Source organism: Corythoichthys intestinalis, chromosome 12, assembly GCF_030265065.1.
Source record: "Corythoichthys intestinalis isolate RoL2023-P3 chromosome 12, ASM3026506v1, whole genome shotgun sequence".
NCBI classification, from domain to species: domain Eukaryota; kingdom Metazoa; phylum Chordata; class Actinopteri; order Syngnathiformes; family Syngnathidae; genus Corythoichthys; species Corythoichthys intestinalis.
In genome coordinates this window covers 13,602,726-13,622,048 of record NC_080406.1, presented here as the reverse complement: position 1 = coordinate 13,622,048, position 19,323 = coordinate 13,602,726, and the positions used below count along the sequence as shown (strand labels likewise).

General features: G+C 39.3%; 1 protein-coding gene across 6 annotated transcripts in view; it reads right to left on the bottom strand.

Annotated features, from left to right (window-relative positions):
* LOC130927384 (obscurin-like protein 1) overlaps window positions 1-19,323 on the bottom strand; it is a 58,689-nt gene that overhangs the window by 11,428 nt on the left and 27,938 nt on the right. For all 6 annotated transcript variants that reach the window (XR_009066395.1, XM_057853185.1, XM_057853187.1 and 3 more), the window contains 6 exons: window positions 17,988-18,263; window positions 17,620-17,889; window positions 17,233-17,499; window positions 16,884-17,153; window positions 10,224-10,490; window positions 5,213-5,479 (listed from right to left, as the gene is read on the bottom strand). Coding sequence is in view for 5 of the 6 variants with exons in the window: in XM_057853185.1 (XP_057709168.1) it covers window positions 5,213-5,479; window positions 10,224-10,490; window positions 16,884-17,153; window positions 17,233-17,499; window positions 17,620-17,889; window positions 17,988-18,263 (1,617 nt within the window). In the remaining variant the exon portion in view is untranslated. The remainder of the gene's footprint in view (window positions 1-5,212; window positions 5,480-10,223; window positions 10,491-16,883; window positions 17,154-17,232; window positions 17,500-17,619; window positions 17,890-17,987; window positions 18,264-19,323) is intronic.

The window sequence follows — 19,323 nt, the reverse complement described above, 5'->3', positions numbered from 1 at the left end:
TAGACTTCACTTTGATGGTTAATGCAGTTATTGCAATTTTGTTGTTTTATCACAATAGATTGGTTTATTTACATTTCAAAAACCAGAAGCCATTCATTTACGACTGTGATTGCACTTTAGTTTACATATTTAAATGTTTAGATATTAAGATTTGAATGAGGCAAAATAAACATGCTTTTTCTCTCAAATATATTGTTATGATAATTTGTTTCGGATGTACTGTAATTATTTTCTGTATAAAAATTAATTTGGTGTTCAAAAAGTCTTCTTTTCAAACTTGAGGCTTGAAAAAGAAGGGGTCGTCTTATAATCAGAGCCGTCTTATATTCGGGCCAATACGGTATATTGTATTATATTATTATTTTTATCTTATTTACTTTTCTTCCTTGAAAAATCCAGAAAGGGTTATTTGATTGTGGCTTTCTGAAAAACAATAAATTTTTACATTTAGGCATTCCTGCAATCGTCACACTTTTTCTGTTACAAACTGAACCGGCCCCTCATCAGAGAAGGGAAAAGTTATGTGGCCCTCACAGGAAAAAGTTTGGGGACCCCTGGTTTAAAGACACTGCTGATAAGCAGGAATTGGATGCAGGTACGACGTTGGAAACTCATCCGACATCTCTGTAACAAAACAAACTGACCAGCAGGAGACTGTGACAAAATCATGCCAGTCAAAATCAAGCTTCGCTTGCTAGCTAGCACAGCTATTCGCCCACTCCAGTCCAACCGTGTCATCACCCCGAGGGTGCATTGCGAAAAACATGGCGTCCTCCGTAGGTCAAAACATGTCAAAAATATTATCGATTTTCAAATCAAAGGCAATAAAATATGTGTTTCTAATAACATATATTAGTAATAGAGAACAATTGTGGCTTATTAGAGCCTACAAGTCTTTAAGTCCGAGGTTCCCTTTAAAAATGGTTTTCCACTCCCCCCCTCGCAAAAAGGTTGCTTCCAATTCAAGGCAACTCTTTCAAATACAATGCACAAAACGGAACTAACCAAACAGTTAACTTATGCATTATTTACAATGATGACATTCTGATCTGGTTGTCATCAAGTGGATGAAAGTCTCAATCCTCGGCTCAACTGGATAAATACTGAGTGACTTGGTAGAGAGTGGATTATTTTGACAGTGTGAGGTTAAACTAGCAGCTGACAGAAAAGACTGAGCAAAGCCACTGCTTTTCATTGGGTCATGCGAGGCTATTTTGCGTTGGAACAGGAACACAAAGGTGGTTGTACCCGCTGCAAAATGCCACTCCATTCTCTTACCAAAGGTCGCAGTTGTCTGTCACTAGATATCAACTGAATAGACTACCGTTTTTTTTCGGACTATAAGTCGCTCCAGAGTATGTCACACCCCCGGGCAAACTATGAAAAACACTACGATTTATAGTCCGAAAAATACTGTACAGTGGTACCTCAACATACGATCGCTTCGACCTATGATCCTTTTGACATCTGAGGTCAAATTTGACTCATCATTTGTCTTGACATATGACGACATGCTCGAAATACGACGATTTACAACAGCATCGCAGTTTCATTGTTTTCCCGCAAAATGGACGCACGGCTGGTTTTCCTGCGAGACAAATCAATATGAATTCCAAGACGGTTAGTGCAGGCGGTAAAAAAAAGGAAAAAGGTGACGCTTACCACTAAAATTAGGAAGGAAATGAAAAATATGAGCATGGTGTGCGTGTCGGTAAACTGGCTCGACAATACGGCTGGAATATGTCTTCTACAATCTTGAGGACGACTCTCATTAATATTATTATTATTATTATATAGGGGCGTAACGGTACACAAAAATCTCGGTTCGGTACCTACCTCGGTTTTGAGGTCACGGTTCGGTTCATTTTCGGTACAGTAAGAAAACAAAATGCAAAATATAAATGTGCTAGTTGTTTATTACACACCTTTGTGCTTTCAACAATAGGAACTTTAGCCTATACAAAGCTAGAATTCTGCTCAAAAAGTAGCGGGTATTTAAAGATAATCCAACAACAATTTGCCTTTCAGACCCCGCGTATTGGTCAGCTTTCTATCTGAAAGAAGAAAAAAGAAGTCCTGTGCTAAAGAGAAAAGCAATCCCAATGACAAAGATTTTAACATGTATTTTACTAATGAAATGCCTCAATGAATCTTTTTTTTTTCTTCTTATGAACGGTTTTCAAAAGCTTTATTGGTGGATTTTCTTAAGTTAAAGCGCCACACAGAAATTATTAAATTTAATTGTGTAAACAGGATCTGTGTATTATTCTTATTATTTAATTACAGGTGTTTTAGCTCATTTCAATTTATTTTATTTAAATGGGCTATTATTTATTTTATTATGTGTTTATATTTTACAAATGTGATGTAGTATTCATTTATAGTGTATATTTTATGTTGTATAACTTTAGTTCCTATGCTAATATTAGTTCCTACTTGTTTTGTTGTGGTAGCAGGGTTTTGTATTGAACACGGGGCCGAGTTGGTTATTAATATAGCAGAGAAGACAGCAGTAAATCAACAAAGCTAAGTCAACTGTGCCCCGATCTACCACTCAAGAGATCTGATGGACTCAAAAAATGGGTTACGATTGCATATTAGTTTGAAAATCGACCGGCTCCACTGTATTTGTACACGAGTGACTTCCGGTCTGCCTGATCCTAAGTAGTAGTGTTGACGCAAGAGGGCCGCGTCTCCCGTCAAATAATAAACTCTGCCGTTCTTTTCGCGTGCGTCGCATTGAGCCGCTTCTGGGACGCGTCTAACACGCGGCCGCACTGCGACTGGTGTGCATTGGCTGATTGACTTTAACGCCCGCGTTTCGCTGCGTTCTCGCGGCGGCCACGTTGTCGCGCCGTTCACGTTTCTGGGTTATTCTGTCCTACTGTGTTGGTCCTCATTATAGTAGAGAAGACAGAGTTAATATAATCTACACAAAGAAACTGTAACCCGATCGACTCACAGCCTCGAAAAGTAAGGGTTACATTACGTCAGAAACTCGTTCGGTACGCCTCCATTCCGAACCGAGCACCACGTACCGAAAGGGTTCAATACAAATACATGTACCTTATTATTATAACATCGGCAAGGAACTTGCCAGCTTCGTCAGGTTTTTAATCATTTATTTTAGAACTGTGCAACACAACAAGGCTACTGTGATCTGTAGCGACGCCAACAACAACAGAACATGGAAAGAGAAAGTAAAAACTCTCTCACTCTCTCGTAGGTCACACGGTGCGTTCAGGAGCAGCATGAAAAACATTATCTATTGTTATTTATTACAAGGTTATTGTAATCTGATTACTGTATTGGCCCGAAAATAAGACGGCCCTGATTATAAGACGACCCCCTCTTTTTCAAGACTCAAGTTTGAAAAAAAGACTTTTTGAACACCAAATTATTTTTTATACAGAAAATAATTACAGTACATCTGAAACACGATTATAACAATACATTTGAGAGAAAAAGCAGGTTATTTTGACTCATTCAAATCTTAATATCTGAACATTTAAATATGTAAATAAAGTGCAATCACATTCGTAAATGAATGGCTTCTGGTTTTTCAAATGTAAATAAACCAATCTATTGTGATAAAACAACAAAATTGCAATAACTGCATTAATCATCAAAGTGAAGTCTAACTGTAACTGTAGTCTTGAAACAAATCTGAATAAGGAAAAACATTGCAATAAAATACTGCAAACTGGTTAAACTTGAGAGTAGCTGAGATTTGTCATGACAGAACATCGCTTCATTGATATCTGGCGCCATCTAGCGTTGTGAATGGGTATAATGTCTAGACCGCGAATATAAGACGACCCCCACTTTTTCAGTCTTATTTCAATGCAAAAAACACCGTCTTATATTCGGGCCAACACGGTACTTCCTTTCACTAACGAGCAATCTAACGCGTTCATTTTTCCAAACCAGTAATCTGATTAAAGTTAGTTTCCTTATGTGTCTGTTTGTTACTATTCTGCTATTGCCTCATAATGTATGTAGAGAATAAAGAATATTATAGTCATGTATGAAGAGAATTTTGAATAGAAAATGTTAGGTTCCCGCTACACGTTCGTTTCCATGGTAACCACTCACAGTTACTTCCTGTTTTGGTCTCGAGTCACACGCGCCAAGTGTTTTGGGACTCGTGATGATTGTGGGTGCACATTTGAGCTAAGTGCAGCTACCTGTTAAGATGTGCAAGGGAATGTTGATCTGTGTGCGTCCATGAATGTACGTGAGTATTTTTCATTCATTTTGGAGAGATCCAGCGATAGGTTGGAACTGCTACATGCGCAGCTGTTTCGTAGCTTTGCCGATGCAACGGCAAGTAGTCATCAGCGAGCATTGTTTACATGAATATTCGTGTTGCACATTTATGCCGTGAGGTGACGTGTTCGTTTAGCATCTTTGGAATGTGTTTCACGTCCGATTGAGTGTAAAGTGCTTAGGTGCCGCCACGTTTTGTGGCCAAATTGACCGTGTGTGTGTATGGCGTACTTCCGGGTTGTGCAAGCGCATTTGCACCCGCACCCACATTCGTGTTTATTGCATGGTGCAATTCATATGTGTGTTGTTGATTATTGTGCAGTCAATTTGCATTGTATTACATTGGCACTGATATGCTGTTAACCTAAACCCTAACCCGAAGTTAGGAATTTTTGACATTAGACTTAAAGTTCGAGTTAGCGGCAGTTTAATTAGTCGGTGGAGTTGATTTCTACAAATTCCATGCAGTTTGTCAGTTATTTGTAAGTTTAAGGGCTCCAGGGTGGCTAAGCTAGCGCGAGTCAGTGGTGGTTGGAATCAACTCCATCAACTAATTAAACCCCCTCTAACTCGAACATTTAGCCTTATGTGAAAAATTCAGATCTTCCCCTTTAAATTCAGTTATCGGACGTGGAACTAATTAATCGAATTATAATGTACTCTTATGGGAAAATCCCGCTCAACATACGACCATTTCGACATACAAACCAGGTCCTGGAACGAATTAAATTTGTATTTAGAGGTACCACTGTACTTTATTTGGTAAACTGAAAACTTGGGAACCTTTTCTAAATATAATGTTGATTCATTTATACAGCTTTGTGTATCACGACTGCGTCCAGCAAAGAGAATGAGTTTAACACCCCCGTGTGTAGGCACTAAATCGGAATTGGCCACTTAGGGCCAGCAGTGTAAAGCCAGGCTTAATCTTAAAATGGCCTACCCTTGACAACCAGCCTCGCAGATGTTTTCAGCTTCTCCACACAGAACATGTAGGTGGCCGTGTCTTCTACCGAGAGGTTTGAAATAGTCAAGCTGTGGACGTTTGCCTTGGCCGTCATGCGGAAGTGACTCGTCAGTTTAAGCTGGTTTCCATTTTTCCACCAGGTGCCGGAGACATTGGGATGGGAGAGTTCGACTTCAAAAGTGGCCGTCTCTCGATCCATGGTTTTTATGTCTGACAGACCTTTCTTGATTGTGATTTTTCGAGCTAAAAAGAGAAAATATTCCTTCAGAGAAGCACAGTTTGCTCCATTCATATTCAGATGTTGTTGACAAACTCCAAATAGGTTTAAAACACTCGCTCTAATGTACCCGGATTCAGTTTATTTTTTTTGCATTCAGTAATCTTTATGAGAATAATACACTGACATAGTCTACTGATATTTGGTCATGTGAGTACAGGGCTTTACACAAAAGCCTTCTTTGAATCTGCCAACATTTTTCATCGATTCTAACATAGACGACCATTCCCCTTGGAAAAAATGGAGTGTTTATTTTGGAGACCCGATGACAACAACCTTAGTTTTGAAGGCCAGGGTATATATTTAGAAGCAATGAGGGGAGATCCAAATTCAATGGCGGTGCCAGCAGCCTGACATCCTGACTTTCCCTTCCCACCCAAACGAGTGTTGAAAGACTAGACCTTTCTAAGGTCATAGGTTCAGAGGAATTATCATGTTCAAAAGGATGTTTGCCCATAGTAATCAATGAAACTATCCTCTGCTTGGCTTTTTCACTACTAGCAACAAGTCTCAATGTTATTGTGCTATTGAACTCTTTATTGTTCTTTTTTACCTTTACCCGCTGCATTTGAAAAGACTGATTTACTTTCTAGTCCTTCATTTGTCAAAATAATTTGATAATAATAATCAGGCATGAAAATGGGTCAGGGGTTAAAAAGGTGAGAAAGGTGTGGAGGAAATATGTTCCGGGACACTGTACAAACAACAAAATATTGAGCTCTGTCGACCAACACTGTGTTTCAGCAGGGCCATGCAGAGACCAGTTGACTATTATTTCATTATTATCCATACTTAACAACTCTGGCACCTAATACTTAATAAAGCAATGGCATAAAATCTTATAAAAAAATAACATTGTAATTGTGTTTATAATTGTTTTTTATACCCGACTATCCCTGCAAACTTATTCTTACCAAGTGTGCTAGTCACCCAGCTGATGAGGTATTCACTGCCTTTAGCAGCCTCATCCAACTGTTTTTTTTAATCCCTCAATCTCCTTTCCTCAGAATGAAATAGAAATCTTTAAAAAAAAAAAAAAAAATCAGACTCCCCGGTGGCTTTTATTTTTAAAGCTTTCTTAATTTCTCAATAACGATGGAGGTAGATTTGTGTCTGTATTATTCAATCAAAAAACAAAGTTGCTTCAATCAAAAACAAAGTTGCTTCAATCAAAATATATATTTTAATCCCAAAAAATGTCACTTCAAAAAAAATAAAATAAAATAAAATAAAAATAAATAAAATCGTTTTTGATTGCAAAAATAAATTTGAGACCAAAAAAAAAAAAAAAAGCATTTGAAAACAATTTTTCTTTCAACTTTTTCCACTGAAGTAATGTTGTTTTGCGCTTGTGCCACATTTTGGCTAGGACATTTGTGTCTTTATTATTCAATCAAAAAATAAGTTGCTTCAAACAAAATAAATTCATATATTAAAAAAATTATATATATATATATAAAAAAAAACAAAATTCAATCATAGAAGAAGTTTCCACATGTGTCAATCATCGTTTAACAATGTGAGCAGCCTGAGAGGGTTTGAGTAGACTCACTGTGAAGCATTTAATAAAGTCAAGCCTTTTCTTACTACTTTATTCTTGTTTAAAAATAATTCGGTGGGGCAGTAACATGTTTAAAACTTATCATAATTCTTATATTTTGAAGTGCTTAAAAACATTTATAGATGATACTTGGGGGGGAAAAAGTGAAAAACGTCATATATATGTATCTATTTTTCCAATTTAAAATCCGAACAAATACATTGAAAGCGCAAAAAAAAAAAAAAAAGGGGGGCGGGGCGCTACTTCGCGGTTTTCACTTATTGCGGTGGGTTCTGGTCCCCATTAACCGCGAAAAACGAGGGATCACTGTATTTCTGAAAAGCTTTAAGAAGCAAGAATTATATCCACCTCTCGTCGGGCCGGTGTTGTGCCGACACCGGCCGTCAGCTCAAGTCACAGCCGAAAATAACGCGTCTCAGGCGGACGACGGGAGCGATGCGATGCGCCCCCTTCCATCCGAGAGCATGCCGCTTAATGTGACTCAACAGTGTGTTTCTTCGTTTACATTACCGCTAAATACACAAGCTTGACGCCAATTTAACGGGAGCTATTTTCAGCAGTGTTCAACGCAAGCTGCAACAAATGGCAGTAACTTTATTAAATCGCAAAATACGAAAACGATTGAAACCATTACTTGCCAAGTTCAATCTGCTGCCAAATACAAGCAAGTGTGGATGCTGCGCTCTGGTCTGCCCCGGTGTGGATAAGGACTGGTTTTTTTTTCCGCAGCTTTGCAATGCAACCAAAGGCTCTCCAGGCACTCAATGTGCACGTAATGAGTGCGCGCGATTGGAATAATGGAACGCAGTTTGGGCCGATGATTGGTTCTCGTCAGCGAAGCATCTAGAAGGATTTGCTGACTGTCCAAGTGTCACTTTTTTAAAGGACCGATTTATGAAGTGCTCAGTTTACACACTAAACTAATCGCACGATGATAATAATAATATACAAATAAAATCTCCCGAACCCAAAAAGAATTTCTCCTCGGATCGACGCAATTCACGTAGGTCGCCCTTTTTGACTTCAAAATGGCGAATTTCGCCGAAAGGTGAGAGATTTTCATGCCTGATAATATTTAAAAAAATACAACAAGAGAGGCAAAGTCAATTGAAGATAATAGCTTGACTGATTTGCTAAATAGCAGTGGTTCTTAACCTTGGTTTGATTGAACCCCTGGGGTTCGGTTCAGCAAAGTTCAAGACATGCAGGGCCATATGTTTTTCGTACACTGATTTAATTTATGCAAAGTTTAGACCAGGTTTTGAATGGTTTGCCCCAATTTTAGAGGTTTATTTACGTTTCAATTCTGTAGTAAATTTTTGTCTCACACTGTTTTATCGTCTATGTATAAATATTCATGTAAAGTGATCCCTCGTTTTCACGGTTAATGGGGACCATAACCCGCCACGATAAGTGAAAAACCGCAAAATAGCGCCCCCACACCCTCTCACAAAACTGAGAATTTTTTCTTTTTTTGGTGTGTGTGTGTGTTCAATGTATTTATTCAGATTTAACATTGGAAAGAGATACATACAAGACACGTTATTCCACTTTTTCCCCAAATTAAAAACACCATCAATTTTTATGTATATATATTTTAATGAATGATTTTTAAGCACTTCAAATGTAATAATTATGATGTTTTTTTGTTACTGTCCCACTAAATAGTTTTTAAACAAGAATAAAGTAGAAACATGCTTGTCTTTATTAATGCTTCATTGACGGAGTCCTCTCAAATCTGCTCAAGCTGCTCACTGCTCACACAATGAGTTGCCACAGCAACTGTTTAACAAGTTAAACGATGATAGACGCATGTGGCGCTTTAAAGGTTCGACTTCCAAGCATCTCTGGCAAGATCAAACCTTAACGTCTGTCAATCATCGTTAACTTTAATAAGCAACTCCAGTGAACTGCCTGACCAAGAATAGCGGCAAGAGCGAGAGACTACGTGATCGGATCGGGACAGCTATATAAAATACTGCATTTATATATTTATTTTTTAATTGAAAAAATCCGCGATGGACTGAGGACGTGAAGTTTGAAGCGCGAAGTAACGAGGGATCACTGTAAATATTTATTTAGTGTACTAATTTTGTCGATAGTTTAGTGCACTAATAAAATAAAAGTTTTTTTTGTGATATTTTATATCATTTGAGATGTAAACATGACAGAAACTACATGGTCACGACATCAAATTTTGACCTGTTTAAAAACATGCTGTCAAAATGAGAAGAAACTTGTACAGGAATTCGCTTCCCTCTTAGCATGCTAGCTTGGCTATATCAGTTTGAAATTGAAAAAATAAAAAAAGCTCGATCTAATTACAAAGGGTTTGGTGAATGCATAGTATGTGAAACTCGTGGTACCTTTAGCAAGGTTAAGGACCACTGAGACAGTATTTAGGATAACCATAAACCAGGGCGCATTTTACGAAAATGATGCAGAAGCAAGATATTCCCCCTTAATTATCTGCTTTTAATTCAATCCTAGTTATCCTGCTAGAATTTAGTTTGCAGCAATGATTTTTCTTTTATTACGATAGATAAAAGAAGGACCAATAAAGCCATATTTTTACCCTTAATGCACTGAAACCACACCCGGCTCAGCTGTCAATTCTATAAATCAAATACCTACACACAACTCCATTTTTGAGTCGTAAAAATACATCCATTTAACGAGACAGCCACGCCTACACGAACCCCTGTCCACACACTCAATGTCAAATCTGTTTTTAAAAAAACAGAATCCCTTTCCTCGTTGCTCTTGTCTTTGTGTTGGACGAATACTAACAACCAACGAAGCATTGTAAATCTGCCTTGCCAGCAATTATCGACGCAGAATCAACTTTTATCAGAGTATTTTTTTCTCCCGTCTTATATACAGAGTGTGAGTACTTTTGCCATTCGTGCTTGTAACCCACAAATACAGCAACTGGGGTCTCAAATTTGACTTCTTCAGGGGTGGCAGTCAGCTGTCAGTTGGGATCACGTCTCAGTAAAGGCACCCCTCTGGCCCTCACTCACTAATTTACTCTTGCCCAGTTATTGCCTCCACTGCATGCGTGGACGAAGCGTGTGCTTGCTGCGGCGTTGTCAGCAACGGAGGTAAATAAACAGACGACTACATGGCGACAACACGTGTGCACTTACGTTCCACTGTGAGTTGGGCTTGCGTGCAGTCATGGAGGGTTTCACAGCTGTAGGTACCGCGATCGGACATGGCCAATTTGTGAATTGTGAGGCTGTGTTTGGGGCCCTTCTGTTTCAGGGTGTACTTGGCCCCGGGGTGTATCAGTACCCCTTGCCTCATCCACTGCACTTCCTTCGATTGGAGGCTCACCTCGACCTCGAGGGTCGCTTCTCCGAGTTCCTCAGCTGTAACTGGCAACATCTTCTTGGTGAAAACGACCTGCCTTTCTGGAAAAAAAAAAAAAGATAACGCATTGACTGTTTACAGTGACAGGAAGTAGCAGAGCGCAAATATTTTGCTTTTTACAGTTACTTGAGTATTGATTCGTCACACCACCTTGACTTTTAGCTGTCGTTCTACTGATTTTTTGCTTGACGTGAGCAAAAACTTGTGATATGAGCACTTTATAGTGAAATCTAATCAACTCACTTTATTACATGCAACTATTTGGCTGATTAAAAAATAGGTTGTAAGCTTCTATTCACAATTGGATTTTAGTGTCAAAAACCTGAAACAAAAAAGATGACATTTGTCTATTTCAAAGCACCAATCAATTTTGCATTCCCTTAGCTTAACGCTAACACACAATACAAAATGTCATCAACGTCCTTTGTGTCACTTCAATAGATTTGGCAGATTACAAAAGAAGTTCTAAGATTCCAAAACAGTTCAGTTTTAGTGTAAAATACTTAAAAAGAATTACATATTGTTTATTTGAAACAATCACTCAAGTTTGCATTCCAATATTTTAATGCCAACACAAAACGCCAATGCCATAGAAACCCTAAAGCCCCCAGACTTAAATCCCGCTAAATTCCTATGTAAGGTGACGAGGGATTTACTCGTGTAATGGCTTTCAGATATGGGGAGATGTACCTGGAATTACCGGGAATGTACTGTGCGGGAAGGGCGGGGGACGGTATTTTAAAACACGGATATTACATCATTTGCAACAATTGGCAACAAAACAAACCACACATTTTCAAAGCTGGACAATGGACTGCCGCTTCCTCGGCTCTATGATCCAGTAGCAATTTAATTTTGTCATGTTTCCAGTTTAATTTGGCTATCTTTCCAGTTTGCCTTGTTAATAATTGCGATGTCTTTTCATCTTACTGCGAAGAAAGAGGAAATGACGATCGGCCTGCCATGATAGTTACATTATCAGCCTTCGCCATGTGACCGGGGAATTAAACGGCTGCTCTCACACTTGCCGCGTCCCGGGTAAGTCCCGAACATTATACTAGGACGCGACCCAAAATTAGTGCCGTGTTCCCCACCTCCACAACATTGACATCTTTTTACATAACTTACAGTGGCTGCTGCTGCTGGCCGATTAAAAAAAAAAAAAAAAAATCTAATATCCCTCCCCTTCAAAGGGGGCAGAGGAGGCGGCATATTGACATGTGTTTCTGTCGGGATTATGTGAATGTGGGGGTTCCAGTCATCCGACAATCAAACATGCGTTTGAGGGAAAAAAGAGTGGACCGGCACTGCTGAATAGCAAGTGAAAAGGGGTAAATGTAAGTCCGAACATAATGAAAGTAATGCACTTAAGGTAGGGTCAATTCTATCCTAACAACACATGGGAAGACAATGTAAATTACCTTTATAGCTGAACTCATTGTATAATGCAAATAAGTTTGCTTAAAAGTTGGTGGGGACAATTTGAGCACCCTAAAAAGTTGGTAGTGTTACAGTATGTCCCAACGGTCCCTATGCAAACCTACGCCCTTGCACCAGAATAGGTCGCAATGAATCAATCATGACATACAAATTACAATTTTAATTTTCTATGTTTCATAAAGTAAATATTATACAATGTCATTTGTGTTACTAAAAACATGATAAACATTTTTGGTGACAGTTAATTTAGAGGACAGGTATTTAAAAATTGTAAAATGGGAAACCACACCATGATACACAAAAAACAACAACAATATATAGACTTGGGAAAATCAGCTATGTACCCTGCAAGTTCAAATGTGGAGTCTAAGCGCAAAGCTGTCAAGAATCTTGCTCCACTGAGCCACTTGTTTCTGTCAGTTATCAGAGCGTGCTGAACAGGAGAAGCCGCTAAGCACTGGCCATCAAAGGCACCTTTCAACAATTTTTTTAAATGTCTAATTATCTTATTATCATTCCTTGTGTACAGTCCTGGTTACTAATAATTCCTGACATTAAAATTTAGTAATGCAGTTGTTGAAACTGGTCGTATACTTCTGAATACAGAGAGGGGGAAACTGGATGATGACCGTGTACTAAGCATTTCCCCACAAGTTTACAATCAAATTCTCATCACTATCAAAAGGTTAAGAACAATTAGTCATTAGAAAATAATTTTTCAAAGTTACAGGCAACAGACCAAAACAAATGAATAAAATGTATTTGAAAATCATCATTCAGTATATTCCAGACAAGTGCAACAGCCATATGTTGTGTACGAAAAAAATAATTTGCAAGAAATTGGTGATAAGCAGTATTACTTACCGTATTTTTCGGACTATAAGTCGCAGTGCTTTTCATAGTTTGGCTGGGGGTGCGACTTATACTTAGGAGCGACTTATGTGTGAAATTATTAACACATTATGATATCATTTTGCATGTTATTTTGGTGTTTTGGAGTGACACTGATGGTTTGGTGAACTTGTTAGCACGTTCTTTATGCTAGTTATCTGAATAACTCTTAATAGCTATGGCCACGCTCGCGTTCTGCCTTTGGTAATGTGTGTTCAACTGTATTATTGACTTTTTTATATTGAAATGCATGCTTTTAGTTTGTGGCGCTTTCACCCCCAAGTAGGGGCGCACTCGCACTTGTTCACGCGAAGACGAGCGCTCACATGCCAGAAGAAGACGGACAGCTACGCAGCGTCTGAGCGAGTGGGCGAGAGTGAGAGAAACACGGCTGCGAACCTACGTTCATTGTTTATGCTTGTAAAATATCCCTACAGAGGCAACGCCTGTGTGTATCATATTTTCCATTGTTGTTGTGTTTTCCACTAGCGATCGGACACTTAGAGCCAGTTGTGTGGTTGTTTGAACGATGTGCTAATGCTAGCGAACGCATGCTAATCGTTTGTGTCATTGCTGTAATAGCAGCTAATTATAATTTATTTACGTTGATGGGAACCTGTTTGGTATCGAGGACGAAATTGATTTGTATTATTTGTATTTTCAGTTTCACTCTTCAATTGATGGTGTCATAACGGCGGCCAAAATAAAGTCAGCAAATTATACAGACGTTCAGCATTGTCATTTGGGAGTTTAGCTCGCTGTATAGCCAGGACCGAGCCGTAGCGTCCCGGTGAGGAGAGTATATTCGCATTTCGTTGTTCATGCTTCACGGAACATTACTTACAACAAAACTGTACACTTATTCAGCATGTTGTTCTCTATTGTATTTTTATAATAAACTGCCTTTCAAGATGACATATCTGTTCTATGTGTTGGATTTTATCAAGTAAATTTCCCCCAAAAATGCGACTTATACTCCGGAGCGACTTATATATGTTTTTTCTCCTCTTCGTTGGGCATTTTATGGCTGGTGCGACTTATACTCAGGTGTGACTTATAGTCCGGAAAATACGGTTATTTAATCATCTCTTTTGTCTGTTTTATAGTACGATTCAAAGCACTTGCTTTTTGACTGGTAGTGGCACCAGTGTTGTTTTTTGGCAGCCTTTTTAATTTTCGAATTAGTGTTTTGGACGATAATACTTTATTGTTTCAGTCATACTTTGTCATTTCAAAATGTGTTTGTTTTCGTCTAGTTTTTGTTGACAAAATCTCAGACTAATTCTGTCTAATTTAAGTCGACGTTTACTCAGTATTTTCGTGTTAAAGTTTCATTAAAAAAAAAAAAAAAAAAAAGTTTCCAAGGTCCAACTATTTTAATGAATATTGACAGACCAGCACATATTGTAGCATCTACAAATTTATCACTTGTCAATACACAATCAGCAGGAAAACTGCATTATTTTCAATCAATTAGACCCAGAGAGTTTAAGAATGCGCTTGCTGCAAGCAATAGCCTAATGCTAACGCAAACGTGAATGCTATGCTAACGCTATGAGTTACATTTATTGTGTGATGATCAGTCAATACAGACCTTTAAAGGCTAAAGCAACATTACATATTCTCTCTTGCCAACATAAGAAGACAAATTTTACCGTGTGTGTCTTAAAGCAAGCAATGGGGAGACTGGAGAGAACCTTAGTGGGTGAATTGGGGGGGCGCAGCACGTCACATGAGTGACACAACCAGACACTGCTATGATGCAGGCTAGCTACACATAAAATGTTAAACATTGTGAGTATGTGACAGAAACCATGATGCATTTTCATTTTGTTCTCATCTCGTCAGACGAAAACTGGCATTCGTGTGGCTATATTTTAGTCTCCCAAGACACGTTTTTAGCTTGTTATTAGAGCTGAAACGAATACTTGAGCAACTCGAGTAACTCGAGTTTAAAAACTGATCCGAGTAATTTTATTCACCCCGAGGAATCGTTTAATTTTGCCAGCTCTAAGGATCACGTTTTGCCCGGACTACTTTTAATGCAGGACAATGCGCTAACGTCAAGTGCGTAGAGGAAGAAGCAATTAAAAAAAAAAAAAATTACCGCAGCCGACAGCCGCTACAAACTACGCCAACGTTGCTAAAAACTACGCCCGCATGATGCTAGTGTGGTAGCAGGTAGTGACCGATGCGTCTCAAAGATATCACATGCATTTAGGATTGGATGCGAAATGACAGACTCGGCCGCGTCTGGGCAGCGTTAGTAAACAGCCGCCATCTTTGAGCAGTAGACTTCTCATCGCTAATAAATATAACGTTACTGTCACTCGCTCACGCAACGTTAGCCCTTCGGAGGGCTAGGTTTCTCTTGATTATGACCACTGTTGATGCGTGGCTAACATGTCTTACATACAGGCTTTATTTAATCTGTAAAAACATAGCGCTGTTGAGTGATGAGGGTGTAAAATTAAAAAATAATAAAGCTAACTGCCAGTTTTAGCTCAGTAGTCATTGCTGAATAAAACACCAAGTAGCACTGGTCCCTAATGTGCTCCAATAAAGCAGGTATCATACATTTATTTTGACCACTGCAAAACCTAAAAATCCTATCAGTTCTTAGAGTTTAGACTAACTTAAAACTTAACTGAACTTAAAAATAGCTTGACACAAATGGAAATGAAATTGAAACACGTGGGAAAAACATGTAGCTTTCAAGTGATGTGTGTTATCAAGCGTATTTACATTTTTAGGTAAGAACAAGGGTCGCGTTAACCGAATATTTTCCGTCGTTGACTGTTTTTTTTAAACGGTGAAGGAAAAAACTGAAGTCCATCCGTCATTTTGACAGGTTGCAATTCACACCCCAGACCACAGGGTGGCAAGTGAGCATATTAATTAGCTATTGTCTCTCTTGATGCATGACGTCGTTGGCCTTACTCGGAAAAATGTCAGGCAACTGAGTGTTTGCCTGGCACGGCCAGATTGTTCTCCCTGTATTTTTCAAACACTGAGAGAAAAGTCTGGGACACAGAGTGGGTACAAAATCAATCGACAAATCAGATTTGTTTATTTGCGTGACGTGTTCTTCACGAGCAACGTCACTCTTGCGCGCCGAAAGTCGTCTCTACAACAACATGGATGGTGGGAGAGCCGAGAATATGTTCCAATCCGCGGTAAATTCAGTTTTCAATGAGCTAAAACACATCGACACGAGACCTTGACAACAGTCTGTCTCGCCCTAGCCATGTTGAATAAACTCCGTTCTCCTCGTATGTTTACTTCCGCGCGCAAGTCCCTAGTCCTGCCCGTCGCTGATTGGTGCACTCCGCTGTCTGTTTGCCTCTTGTTAAGCTTGTTCGGACAGAATATTAATTAAAAATGAATGAAAACTAAATACTATTGAATATGTCATTATTATCATTTAAAAAATGTGACGGGTAAAAATAGATTATGACCGGATTTTTATGACACTGTCAGTCAAAATGACAGACAACGAAAAAGTCTAGCGCAACCTCTGGGTAAGAAATATGTTTTTTTTAATAAGATCTAGAAGTTTTTTGAATGAAAGCAGTGATTTTTTTTTCTAGTCACATCTTAGATGCAATTGTTGGCTGTTTTCAACAATGTACATCGAAAATAAAGACATTGATTGACTGAAAATGGTTCAATATTGGATTAAATGTCTTTTTTTTCTCATGTATATTTATAATTGCTCTTTACCTAGAAAAAAAATGTTTTATCCGATTACTCGATTAATCGATGGAATTTTCAGTCGATTACTCGATTACTAAAATATTCGATAGCTGCAGCCCTACTTGTGATCGTCTCGTCATCATCATGAAAAAAATAGTTCGTCAATGAAATACTTTCGTCATCGTTGACGAAAACAACACTGGGTAGTGCCCTGTATATTTGGGTTCATGTAGTACGGGAGTGTGTGTGTTGTTTTGGCCTGTTGTTTTTGACTATAAGTCATATATACACAAATTCAGACTTTGTTTGTCTGATTAGCCTGTAAATACAGTGAAGAATACAGTGAAGATGAACACTAAATTTTTGACTGTGACAAAATATGTATTGCTGAGGGACAGGACACTCACCTTGAACCTGGAGTTCACACTTTGATATCAATCCCTCGGCATCAGCTGTCACTATGCCGCTATCTGAAACCATGCAGTTGCGGATACAAAGCATGTGGCAGAGTCCACTGCTGGAAACAACAGTGCGCTCATTCAGTGCTACCTGTTTGCCATTCAGGCGCCACATGAACTGAGCATCCGCTGGTGAGACCACACACTTAAATACTGCGTCTTCCCCTTCACAAACCGTGATGTTACGGAGTTCCGCAATGAACTCCACAACACGGGGGGCTAGGAGCAAAGAAATTGGTCAATTATTTCTGATGGTACATTTATCAAAGCAAGTTGACTGATCTTGGCATCTACTTACTGTTGACAGTGAGAGTTGCTGAGGTTCTGTCATCTGTGCTTTCACATGCATATTCGCCTGCGTCCTCTTCAAGTACGTCAAAGATCGTAAAACTTCTCTCACGACCCTGCGCCCTTATTCTGTGACGACGACTTGGCGAGATTTCTAGGCCGTCTTTCACCCACTGGACATCTCCTTTTGGTTTATTGATCTCACATCGTAACGTGAGGCTTTTGCCCTTCAGAGACACCATGTTCTCCAGTCGCCGGATGAATTTCACTTTCATTTCTGACGAGGATGTGTAGAATATTATTTCAGAAAAGCTAATTTGGTGAGAATAATCATCAAGGAAATATTTATGATTGAAACCGGGGAGGTTCTTTTGATTAGCGGGTGTCAAATTCTTACCTTTGACAAAAAGACTGAAGTGCATATCATCTGTGTTTGCATCACAGACATAGTCTCCAGAATCTGACAGCTGCAGGGGATTAATGGTGAGCTTGTGGGTATTACCCTCGCTGGAGATGTGAATGTTGTCCTTGTTCAGTAGTTGGCCGTCTTTCAGCCAGCGTACATTAGCTTTGTCTCGGCTCACGATAGCACACAGTGTTGCACTCTCATTTTCATAGGCTAAGATTTTATTGGTCGCTTTTTTATTCAAAAACTTGACCGGTAGCTCTACGGGGGCAAGGGACAAAGATTGGTGAAATTTGATTCATTACCTGTTGCTAATGTGGTATTGCAAAATTTTGAATTGGTTATCCTGGTTATCTTACCCTGCACTTCAACAATTGTGATCAGCTTGTCATCTCCGGCATCACAAACATATTTTCCAGAGTCTGACAATTGAAGTCCAGAAAGAACAAGCTTCCTCATAACGTCATGGCTGTAGATTTTAACGCGGGTGTCTGGTTTGAGTATGTCACCATTCCAGAGCCACTGAACGGTAGCATTTGACCTGGACACCTCACACTCTAAAATAAGTTCTTCTCCTGTTAGTAAAATGTGATGCTCCGGATGTCCAGAATTTCCAACAATCCTGACTGGAGGCTCTAAATAAAAAAGCATTTGTCGTCAGTCTCTTCTCGGTCAAAGAAATTACCGAATAATAAGCCTGTCGCAATATGCAATAATTCCATTTATCGCGCGATAAATAAAAATGAAGGCGGTAATTTTTCCGTTGCGATTTATCGCCTCGCGTGCATGTGCGTGCGCGCGTGCTGCAGACGTGCTGTTAAAAGTTCAGATTCCTCGTTACCAACTGCGCAAAATGCATCTTCGTTCCAGGTCCGGCAAAAACTAGCAACGGACCCAATCGTTCCCATTATATCCTATTGTTCAACGTATACCGGCCGCGTCAGTGCTGCGGAGTGACTGTGGACCATCTATGGCGCGCCGGTGTTGTTGACGTGTGGGCGCTCCCGTCAGGAGAGACATTTCACGCTGGGCGGCTATTTTTCGGCACAACGCGGGATATTTACAACGAAGTCCGCCAAAACATTGTTACCGACTTGGCTGCTACGAACAACCTCGCTTTGACAACGAACAGCTGAATGAAATTAAGAGCGCTGTGCTTCAAACTCGTCCTGTTTATGAAAGTCGATTGTCATATGCTGGTGTTGTGTAGTAATGAGCAGACGTGACTTCAGCGGTGCTTGCTAACTTTTTTAATGCGTGCACACACTAGATATCATGAAATGGCAAACTAGATGTGCTACGTCCCATGCCATTGGCTATGTGAGCCCGGGGTGATTATGGGACACGTAGTCCATATACATCGATGAATTCTAAACTGTCATGACTGAATGGAAGTTAAGAAGGCCAAATCAATCCATACCAGTGACTATAGATAATGTTGCAAATATTGTTAATTCAGTACGTGACACAGATGGATTCGGACCACAAATCGGATGTCTTGCTCATGTAGTAAACCTAGCTGCTAAGAGAGCTGTAGCAATCAACAGTGTGCCCTGCCTCACTTTACAAACAGTAAAGATTGTTCTCAGCACTTTTATACAATTTTTTTTCAGATCAGTAAGAAGTAAGCACATAAATATTATGCAATAAAATGCATGTTTATATGATGGCAATTTAATTTTTGCTCGTTAGCAA